Source organism: Euwallacea fornicatus, chromosome 5 (assembly GCF_040115645.1).
Source record: "Euwallacea fornicatus isolate EFF26 chromosome 5, ASM4011564v1, whole genome shotgun sequence".
Classification (NCBI taxonomy): domain Eukaryota; kingdom Metazoa; phylum Arthropoda; class Insecta; order Coleoptera; family Curculionidae; genus Euwallacea; species Euwallacea fornicatus.
Window position 1 is genome coordinate 893,635 of NC_089545.1, and position 12,045 is coordinate 905,679.

General features: G+C 40.6%; 1 protein-coding gene across 11 annotated transcripts in view; it reads left to right on the forward strand.

Moving 5' to 3' along the window:
* The window catches only part of LOC136339560 (protein tramtrack, beta isoform-like), a 63,050-nt gene that overhangs the window by 40,995 nt on the left and 10,010 nt on the right, over positions 1–12,045 (forward strand). Inside the window, exons 4-5 of one of the 11 annotated variants that reach the window (XM_066282922.1) lie at positions 10,880–11,313; positions 11,431–11,955. The exons of 6 other annotated variants lie outside the window; for them this stretch is intronic. In XM_066282922.1, coding sequence (XP_066139019.1) covers positions 10,880–11,313; positions 11,431–11,835 — 839 coding nt within the window. In that variant the 3' untranslated portion in view covers positions 11,836–11,955. Of the gene's footprint in view, positions 1–7,341; positions 7,776–7,851; positions 8,537–8,955; positions 9,390–9,538; positions 9,964–10,879; positions 11,314–11,430; positions 11,956–12,045 lie in introns of those variants that run through there. 4 more of the 11 variants (XM_066282938.1, XM_066282921.1, XM_066282925.1 and 1 more) reach the window with 4 other exon arrangements.

Sequence of the window (12,045 nt, forward strand, 5' to 3'; positions counted from 1 at the left end):
TTGTAGTTTACTTTGAATGCGTTCCCAACTTCTTTCCTAGCAGTCCCAGGTGTGCTCTTCATAATTCGTGGATCGACAGAGGTTTCTGTCGATTGGCGATGTAAAGGTGGTCCAATTGCTCTCATGAAGAAAAGAGAACAGAATCTAGTGCTGAAAAGTTGTTCGACAAGAAACGGAACGGGAGTTGGTGTGCATGGTCCGCCCTGAATACCACATTTTCGTGAGTTAGTGTAGCAATTCAAAAATTGCTCAGATACATCCATGTACAGTTTGTGGGAAAAGCATTCGTTCCAAAGCTCCTTTATAATATTTCATACGTTTCTAAATTTCCAGGAACCATTTACTTCGAAAGGGGGCTGAAAAACCCCAAGATAATATTGGACGATTATCATTACCGATTGACAACGAAAATGGAAGGCAAGACGTTGTGGCGTTGTAGTCAATATTATAACGTCGTAGACAAACTCTCAAGATGTGCAAGCAAAATTGTTACTGCCGGACGCAAAGTTTTCGTTTACGAGTCCCACAATCACCTCCCCAAGAAACGTAACGATAAAACTGCCAACATGTACCCGCAAGTTGTTACCATAGTCAGGCATTAGTTAGTCCTACCCAGACCTTTGTAAAGCTGTTAAAAATGCTTCTTGTTTTATTTCCAAGGAACCATTGTGCGCCCTTATTGTCAATTGGCCCGATCAAGCATTATCGTTAAATATTTTATTCCAGTGTCGAAGGTGCATTTCCGGAAATCCTCCAAATCCGTAAACCTGGTTTTCCAGGGAAATTGCTACTGCATTAACAATCGCTTTCAGAGTAGAACCGTATGGATTTGCACCTACTACCGCAAGGCCCAGTGCAAGGCCAGAATCATCAGTTCTGGCAACACTCTCATCTGCAAGTACGTCCATAACCATCCCGATAACGCAACCGACGTCGATCTCAACACTCTTAAAAGTCAAATAGTTAATGTTATTTATAACGATGGAAAGTTTCTGAAATTTTGAAAGTGTGGGCGAACATTCGCAAAAGTTCGCGATCATTCGCGAAAGTTCGCGATCATTCGCGAAATGTGTGATATGTTAGGAAACGCAAAAACTGTGGAAAAAAATATCGTCACTGAGTTGTAACCCGAAATTCCAGCAGTTCGGGACCCATGAATTTGTCCCCTCAATTTGAGGAATATACCTTATTGTTTTGTGTCCTGAATTCGGAATCACCCTGTACGTCGACTTGATCCGATTCACGAACCGGCGTTTCTAATTTTAATTGTTTGCTGGCGATCGCCCATCACGGCAATATTCGCACGAATATTCGTACCGAACTTTCGCAATAGTTTATCTGCTGATATTCGCAACTCGCATTACTAGTTATTTATAAGTATAGAACTTTAGACGATTTTGTGTTGTTGACTGTGCATAACATTATTTTATAGGGATAATTTACATTTGTGCCGGTCGAAAATACCCTCAGATAATTTACAACAAATTCCTCTTCAACATGGAGCGGCAGGGTCCTGATAAAACTTACTGGCTGTGCGTTGGAAAGAATAAGAGTAGGTGCCGGTCTAAATTGATTACGAGTGGTTCGACGTTAGTGGTTAGGAAGCCACCGCATAACCATCCACCATTAACTGAGTTTCCCACGATTTTATCGACTCAAGATGTAACTGTTGTTTTAGATATCGAAGTCGAAGCTACGTGAAACTTCAATAAATGCCACTGATTGACATCCATCGTTGTTCTTCATTAGTAGTCCAACTCCTCTTCTACCAAAAACGCGCCGGACCGTAGATCTTCTTTTCACTCAATGTTCTGATGCGGTCAACTCTTCGGCATCTTTTCTTTGAAGGAAAGGGGTTTGCGTTTAATTATTAAATAACAATAAATTAGCAGCTCGATAATGACGCCAGTTCATTCATCCAGTTAGTAATGTTCCAAGGCCAGTCCCAACAAGTAGGTGAACGTATGGGGTTTACCCTTGAAGACAACAGCGTTTAAGACGAAATGGAAATCGTAATGTTTTTTATATTGATAATTTATGTTCGTGTCGGTCGCAAGTACTCTCACGTATATATAGCATCTATGTAAAGGTATAGTATGTTGCATATAAAGATGTAGCATCTCTTCAGTACGCCCCGGCAGCGCCTGGGCCAAACGTACTGGATGCGTCTTTCGAAAGGTGAAACTAGATGTCGCTCGAAACTAATTACGACAGAGTCCCGAATGATGGTTAGATACCCAACCCATAACCATCCTCCATTGAACGACCTTTAGCCCCTTTTATCTGCTCAAGACGTAACCGTTACTTTAGACGTTGGAGGCCAGTGCTGAAAGCATGACTGCTGCGTTACGGTCGGTTATTATTCACCGAGAGAACGATTTCAGGAAATAAATACTTAATATTGGTTATTATTTTGGTAATTAAGTAATTAATATGGTTATTAATAAAGTCGAGCCCTTATTTGCAGCGCCGTTGCACCCCTGTACTTTCCTTTCCGTTTCTCCCCTCTGGAAATTTTCGACAGATTGGCGTTCAAAGGAGGCAGGAAGTAAAGCCACTTTAGTAGCAATGTCAGCTTCAGTTAAAAATCCGGGTTCGTCCCTCCTTCATCATCATGTCCTCTTTTACATCCATCATTACGTTTTACGTACGATTGTAGTCGGAGACACGCTGATTCCAGCAACTGGCAGTCAGGGTAAACAGGTCATGGTGGCCCAACTTGTCAAAAAATTACGTCACAACTGTGATGGATGAAGGGCCAAATTCTAGATTCATCTGGAAATCTGGGCTTGAGTCTGAACTCTCACATTAATGGAAAAAATGTCCATAAAACATCGCTTTTCACGTGCTCTAAGCCGGGGTGGGGATTCAGTTAGAGAATGCGAAAATCACATAACCGCTTTTCCAGAAAGAACTGGCGCAAGTAACTCAATTCGATGTACTAATTACCGACCATTTTCACACTCTGGTAATGAAAAGTATCGTTTATTACACGTTCGAAGTGCATTTTCTGCGCGTACTGGACACGGGAATTTGTCACGCAAGGAAAAATGCTATTTTTCGGACTCGTGATGAAATATTAATTGTTTTGTTTTCTGATGGCTGTACAGGGTAATAATGCTAACATTGGAAAAAATTCGTGTCTGTTTCACCTTGTTACTGTGGAAACATGTTTGTGATATTGATTCGTTAGATCAAACATAAAATGTGAATAACGAAAATTTTCAGGTGCAATTGGTCGTAAAAAAATATTGTACGTCACGCGACCGAAAATGTATTCAGGTTCGAGGCCTCGTCTGCTTGGCTCGCCCTGCGAAACCAATTTTCCCGTCCTGTAACGTAAATAACTATTATTCACGTTCCTCGTTCTAAACCTTCGGCGGTCGCGCCTTGGCACTTTATGCCTTGATTTTATCCATTTTCTTTATTCCATTTGTTGCACGTGCTTGCCCCTTCAGCGGGTCTACTTGTTTTGATTGAATTCGATCGGGTAGTTATTGGTACCGGGTACGTGGTTGCGGGGTGGTGAACGGTCATGTAAGTAAACTTTGTTATCGCTTTTATGTCCCGATCATAGTTTTTTGAAACCTTGTTTTTCAGTTGTCTATTATGAATTTTAAATTGTACGAATGAGAGTAATAGCAAAGACGGAAACTCGGTGCTAAGAGCCACTCACGCAAAAAGGGGCTAGTGCCGTGAGCCCCGGCTATGTTTAGCCAGTGAACGTTCGTAAAATGTGATCGTCTCTGACTTTCACCTTAGTATTCGAGAAACATGGTGAGAATAATGATTTTAACCTTTTCTGTGGCAGCGACGACCCTTTCGGAGACGCCAAAACGCGCGATAAAGAAAAAGTCAAAATAAGCTAAAAAACGCCATTCTACCTTTCCCTCCCATGGCCGATTCCTTACTGAAAATCGGAAATCGCCCAATTATTCATACAATTATTACACGCCTGAATTTCTGCTTCTTTTTTTGCAGCAACTATTCAATTTTGTGTGGGTCTAAAGCACCCCGTAATCATCCGGCCTCAATCCCCAAAGGGTGGAAAGAAGTTACTAGGAATGCGTTTCTAAAAGAGAAATGCCGGGGTGGAGTGACCACCGAGGGATCTATGTTATGCGTTAGGGGTAGCTTCCATAATCACGAAACGCGGACTAGGTTCCTCCAAAATTATTCACGACAAAATCATAAACGTGATCGATTCATTTCTCTGCAGCGGAGCCACCAAGAGGGAAAAAATTCCTAAACGAGGTTTATGTAAATAGAGCTTTGCTTTCGATTTTAGACTGTGAACAAACATTAATGTTTTTAATCAATTTCATTTTTGTGATAATTGTTTTTTTTTGTGTCTTGTGTAGGCATCGTAGGTACGGTGAATTTCTGCGCGGGAAGGAAACAACCACAAATGCTTTTCAACGGTTACCTATACAAAATAAAGGATAAAGCTGCGGACAGAACTTACTGGGAATGTGTGAGGAGGTTGAAATCCAATTGCAAAGTAAGAATAACAACGAAAGCGTCATTGCTCATCATCAGCGAGGGCCATAGTCACCCCCCCGCAGACAACAACCCGCCCATCTTGTCCAGTCAATGTGTGACCATTGTCAAACGAAAACCCTTCAGAACGAACGACACGAAAAAAGCCAGTTACTGAATTGTAAATAAAAATTACAAATTAAATCGTTTAATTTCTTACCAAATTGAGTTTTCCCAACCGTCGACTTCAACCCGTTAAACCTTCGGCAACTTCCAGGAGTGGTGTACTTTTCTGCTGGAAGAAAGCTGCCTCAAATGATTTACAACAACTTTATCTACATCATTAACTATAAAGCTGCAGATCGCACTTACTGGGAATGCGTGCAGAGGACCAAAGTTAACTGTAAGGCAAGGATCATTACCAGATCGTCCTCGATAACAGTTACCGAAGGACACAATCACTATCCTGCAGACACGCTTCCGCCAATTATAACCAGTCAAAATGTAAATATTATTACTAAGAAGAGACGTTAAATTTAGAGAGAGTGAATAATATTTTGATACTTGTAGCTAAATTGATTTGAATAAAGACTGTAGAGTTGCAAGTCTACTTTCAAAGGAGAGTAGGTTATTGCAGGGGTGGCGGCTCTGCGTATTCTGCCACATCGACCTACCGTGCTTCATAAAATTTACCTGAGCAGCCTCACCCTCAAATATGTACTTAATGTTCTCCGACACTCCATACTCGTAGATCTCCTCTTTGGTAGAAAGGGTCAGACAAAAACTATTCGTGGTAGCAGCGACATTAGGGGTATCAACGTCATCATTTACATTATCATTTATAATGGACGCACTCGTCATGCAGATTGACTAGTGACGTAATGTAATTTAGCACCGCAGGTACTCCTGGGTTTAGGGACATAAATTGGTTTGAAATTTTCAAAAAAACCTTTGGTGAGGACTATCTTTCGGGGCTCACCAGACAGAAATCGGGTTACAAAAAGAATTATTGGTGTGTTATTAAGTGCGATCCTCTGAACACGAAAACGGGGACAGTTCTTAAATTCGACGTCACAAAACCTTTTTAACGGTATTTTTACATTTCAGAATACTGAAAAACAGACATTTGAAAATGTCCATTGTAAAAAATCGCCCGAACTTGAATTAATCCAAACTAACCCCTTAACACCTCTCCGCCTCAACTAACACTCCGAAAGCTGCAGAAGAAGGATGTTCCCATAGACCGAACGAAGCACTGCCCCTACAGCGGGTCCAGCGATGGCCCAGAAAAGTACCAGTTGCTGGTTCAAACTCAGCCCAAGGCGGTTGATTTTAATCCTTATCGACTATGCCATTAAACAGTGTTTATGCTACATTTTTCTATCCCAGTTTTTCTTCCATTCTCCATCCGGAGGAATAACGTGGAAATAAGTGTTTTTTTTCTTTTCACCAATTTTCCTTGTAGGTTATGTCCATTTCTGCGCCGGTTTGAGGAAATATCCGCAGTTGATTTTTGAAAGTTATCAATTTCGAATTAATTACAAACGAGAAAAGCGAACGTACTGGGAGTGCGTGCAGAAAGCTGCAAATTGCAGGGCACGCATCATTACCGAAACATCTACCATTTTCTATAATGGAACGCACAATCATGACCCTCCCAGCAATTTGCCATCAGTGGTAACCTCTCAGATAGTGAATGTTGTCAGGAGGCCTTTTTCTAGCAGAAAAGTTTAATTTAAATGAAATGTTGTATTTATGTATTATATACAGTTTGTTGAAAACTTTTGATTTTTTCTATCCCTCCCCCCAGGGAACTGCTCTACAGCGAACCGGTGGTGCAGCTTGGGGTGAAATTTACGTCCCTGTTTGATTGGTCTTTTTCATTTTTGTTTCTTTTTTTTTTTTTGACTAAACATTGGACACAGCTTTGATCGATTATATGCAACTTTGTGGGAGAAATGCCTCAATGCATGATTGAAGCCGTTTCTCATTTACTTTTACGTAAATAACTCGTGTAGCGCTTTAATGAACTGACACCATGATTTTTTTCCCTGCGTAAAGAAGGATTTTTGAGGAACTTCCCAAGTTTTAGACTGCGATTCAGGCCGATCCTTCGATGGGCATGTCGAGTCGTGGTCCACCCTTCGCCCCATTACCATCAGCGGCTCATACGGTTCCCGAACGGTTGGAATGGCCTCTCATTATATATTATATCGAACAGAATATCATGTATGCTACAGTTTTTGTTCGCCTGGAGAAGGTTTTCAGGGATGACTCAGGAATTTGAAAAATGCCGATAAAATCCGATTCGTTTGGCCATTTTTTGTGCTGCTGCCAGCACTTCCTGCATTCTTGATCGAGCTTTGACCTTGAAGAGTGTCCATTCCCCGGTTGTCCGGTTTCCTGCGTAATTCTGTTCCTCAGAGATTTGGAGAATCGAAAAACCTCCCACAGCAATCGAATTCTACAGACCCTGATCAGAATGGCAACCTTTTCGCAGGAAGGACCACGTCTCGTTCTACCTTTAACCGGTCATACAAGGCGATTTGAGAAATTTGCCTCAAATATTTGAATTGAGAGCACATTGCCAATATCAATACTAAATGCCATGTGAACGCAGAGCTAGGGGCATAAACTGCACGAAAGAGCACTGTTTTTGATATTAGATGGAGGAGTCTCTATCGACTGTTAAGATTCTAGTTTAGACCGTTGTACTATCACTTTAGTGCAAGACCTATCTAATAAAAATCTTATTAAACAACTCAATTTGTTCCTTAAATACTCAACGGTGTACAATAAAGCCGTTATGACGATGTTAGCATCAACTTAGCGTTTAAAACACTGACAACAGTTTATTTCTAGTTGATTCCATCGAGGTGAGGCCGGAATTTCCGGATTACGTGGATGAATGTGATTTAGAAGAAGAAGACGAGGATAATTCAAGTTATTCTATATCACTAAATTCTTCTAAAAAGTATCAACGTGTTTACAACAACTTCAACACATGGCGTAATAAGAATCAACTGCCTGACTACTCAGAAACCACTTTGATGACCTACTTTCAAGAGCAGGCGAAGTTGAATGTTAAGTGCTCCACCCTCTGGGCTCAGTATTCGATGCTCAAAAAGTTGTTGAGCATTAACCATGGAATAGACTTGTCCACGTATAGCAATCTGAGAGTGTACCTTAAAAAACTGAACGAGGGGTACCGGCCTAAGAAGTCTCCAGTGTTAACCAAGGACCAATTCATATATTTCCTGACGGAAGCACCCGACGATAAGTTCTTGGGGATTAAGGTAAGAAAAATCAAAAGTAACAACTAACCACTAGCTAACTAGAGATGTTGTTTACAATGAATTTCTTCACCTTCAGGTAGTATTAATGATTGGTATTTTGGGGTCGTGTCGATGTGACGAGCTGCTCCAGTTTATGCCTGATCAGATTCAAGACCTCGACACGATCTTGTACGTGACAGTAAAAGATCGCAATGAAAAATCTTGTCGTACCTTTACCATCGCTGAAGATATTTACATCGACACGTATAGGAAGTACGCCGCCCAACGCCCATCGGGGCTGGAAGGGTTCAGGTTTTTCCTAAATTACGAAAATGGTAGATGTTTGAAGTCTCACATGGGCAAACAGAAGATCGGGGCAGTTCCCAGGAAGGTAGCCAACTTCCTAAATCTTCCGGATTGGAAGGAATATACGGGGCATTGCATGAGACAGTCCACAATAAATGTGACCGGAAAATATCGAAAGTTGCGACAGTCTCATTAAAAATTGCCCGTTGGGAGTTTCCATTTTAAATTAAAATTTCCATAGTGTAGGTTTTTGAATGTAATCCACCATTGGCGCACCGCCAATCGACGGTGACGTCAGATTTCGCACAGGTTGGCGATCCAACAGTGGATGGTGGGCTTGTCCCAAGTTATCGTTTTGTTCAGAATTTATTATTATTGTGAAGTAATGTTATTTTACATCACCCGCACGAAGAGATAAACGACCGAGTTGGTCCATTCAAATGGAAGATGACGTTATGGCACCATAGAATGAAACACGGCATTCTATTATTCGGCTTCTATTACTTACCAGTAACGTTAATGATTCAGGGAGAGTTAGAAGTACCAAAATGCATCTTTAAACTGAAAAAAAAAAAGAAATGCGTCCATGTAGATGCTTTACGGTTTGTTAATTGTAAATTAAAATCGAAGGAACAAATTTTAGGAAGGAAAATATAGAGTTATTACCAGTTTACAAATTCTTCTAATTTCTCTGCACTCAACAACACATAACATACACAACATAACGGAACATAACATAAACATCGTTTTAGTCTTAAGACATATTTTATAGCATGCTTTATGGAGTAATTTTTTATGTTGACGTCATCAATTTTTTACTCGAGTGTTGGCTCTATACAAAATCAGAATAATGGGTCGAAAACGAATAATTTTTAATCGAAAATATTTTTTGTAGCTTATACCATCCACGTGAAGTCGGAATTTCTGACTTACAGCGACCAAGAGGAACTCGAGGAGATAGGCGAAGACAATTCCAGACAGTCCATGCCCATAAAATCCTCTAAAACTTACCAACGAGTCTACGACAACTTCAACACGTGGAGGGAAAAAAATCAACATTCAGATTATGCGGAAAATACTTTTTTGGCTTTCTTTCAAGAGCACGCGAACTTGAACGCCAACTCTTCCACCATGTGGACTCATTTTTCAATGCTGAAGCGCTTGATGAGTATCAACCATGGCATAGATTTATCTTCGTACAAAAATCTAAAACTTTATCTTAAAAAATTGAATAAGGGTTATCAACCAAAGAAGTCTCCAGTGTTCACTAGGAACCAGTTCATGCAGTTCTTGAACGAAGCACCAGACGACAAGTATTTAGGGGTTAAGGTAAGGTAAAAGGGGGCGAGTAGAGGAAATTAAGAATTAAGTTGAGTCGTCGGTGGGTTTGTCACGCATTCAGATTTGTGTTTTTTTTAATTCTTAATTTCCAAACCCACTGCTTCAATTTCTGCGTGTACCACGTCCTTCGTCCTCAGGTGGTATTGATGATGGGTGTTCTTGGAGCGTGCCGATGCGACGATTTGGTTTATTTGAAGACTGACCAAATCCAAGATCTCGAATCGATATTATACATAACTCTCAAAGAACGAAATGACCAGCTGATCCGAACTTTCACCATCGCTGGAGACATTTACATCGACATCTATCGAAAGTTCCTCAGTCTGCGTCCGTCTGATTACAAAGACTCGAGGTTTTTCTTAAACTACACCAACGGGAGGTGTGTGAGATCCCCCATGGGGAAACACACCATCGCTAGTGTTCCGAGAAAAGTGGCTAACTATCTGAACCTACCGGATTGGAAGGAATATACCGGGCTTTGCTTGAAGCAGAGCACACCGAACGTTACTGGCATTTATCGCAAGTCACGAAATTCTTATTGAAAGTGTCTCTTTGGTGAACGAACTTCCGAGTGAATATGAAGTTGGAGGAGATGTTAATTGTTTTCCCAATAAACAGATATTTTAACTGTATGTGATAATTCTCGAAATACAATTTTCACGTGTTGAACGCATTGATTGACGAATCACCTGTGTCCGTTGACGATTTCAATTGGGTACAGTTTTTTTGACAACATAACAGATGATTATACAGGTTGGTGAATAAAACCTTGCTAAATTGACATTTTTATTTCTGAATCCTCTAGAATCTCACCGACACTTTGACGACTTTCATATCAACGCGCATGTGTTATATCATGCTTGAAAAAGTATACGAGGCCCCCTTAAGTTGCACCAATACCGTTAATGAATGAACGTTCCCAATTCGAGGTCTAGATCGATCTTAGCAAGCGATAAGTTTCCAGTTTTGGCCAATATTTGCTTGGATCCTGCGACCAACCGCTGTTGAAACTGGATGGACGTATAGTAAGATCTCCGATGTGTGCCATAATCGCCCCAGATGATGATATGTTGATAACTTAGTAATTATCTTCAATAGGACTGGCGAATTGGGTCTTCTTCACTTAGATCAGTCAGATGATCCCCTTGACTTTGGTCGCTAGAAGTCCGCAAAATCATGCTCTTATATCTGCCTTTCCTTTCCCTGATGTTATTTCTTTACATTACGCACCCATACCGGTTGTGAATAGAATAGGGAACACCCTGTAACTTCTCTGGAGTATTTCTCTGCGCTCGATCAACTTTTTGTTTTTAAGTTTAAGGCTTACAGTTTTGTGAAATACAGTATGAAGCGTTTTCACCGTTATATTGAATCCATTTATTTCTTACCAAAAATTTCGCTTCAGATCGAATTAGAATGCTCATCATGAAATTAAGCTTAGATTTCTAGCTAATTTTTCATCGGAAATATTTTTGCAGCTGATACGATACACGTAAAGTCAGAAAATCTGGATTACTTCGATGTAGAAGAGGCGGAGGAGGTAGACGAAGACAATTCAGGGCAATCCATATCGATAAAATCCACGAAAATTTACCAACGCGTCTACGACAATTTCAACACATGGAGGGAAAAAAATCAATACTGGGACTACTCCGAAAACACTTTTTTGGCATATTTTCAGGAACATGCCAACTTGAATGCCAAATCTTCAACCATGTGGACGCAATTTTCAATGCTGAAGCGTTTGATGAGTATCAACCACGGCATAGATTTGTCTTCGTATAACAACCTGCGACTTTACCTTAGAAAATTGAATCAGGGCTATCAGCCCAAGAAGTCTCCCGTGTTCACTAGGGACCAATTCATGCAGTTCTTAAGAGAAGCTCCAGATGAGAAATACTTGGGAGTTAAGGTAAGAGAAAAGTGGTAGGAGAAAAGGAATTTTCGGAATTAAGAATTAACTCAAGAAGATTTTCTTAATTCGTTCGACGTACTTTGACGCAAGTATCAAGACATTGATCCTCCCCAGGTGGTGTTGATGGTGGGCGTGCTTGGAGCGTGCCGATGTGACGATTTGATCTACTTGAAGACTGACCAAATCCAAGACCTCGAGTCGGTATTATGCGTAACTATCAAAAATCGAAATTACCAAGCAATTCGAACCTTTACCATTGCCGGGACCTTTTATATCGAAATTTATAGAAAGTTCCTCAGCCTGCGTCCAACTGGTTACAAGGCTTCGAGATTTTTCTTGAACTACACCAACGGGAGGTGTATGAAGTCCCCCATGGGGAAGCACACCATTGGCGGCGTTCCGAGGAAGGTGGCTCATTATTTGAATTTGCCGGATTGGAAAGAGTATACTGGGCATTGCATGAAGCAGACCACTCCGAATGTGACTGGGATTTATCTCAAGTCGCGAAGTTCTTATTGAACGTTTCACTTTAACAGGCTTTCGTTGATCGTGAAGAGATTGTATTTCATTGTTTATTTAATTAATATTACTTGTAATACCGTCTTCTATAATTTATGGTGTGTGCAGTGGTGATGTTTAGCTTTAACAACAAAATAGAGTATTTCAAAATGCAAAAAAGGTGAAATTTTGAAAATCGATGTTTTTTTACAATTTTATAGGGTGATGTTG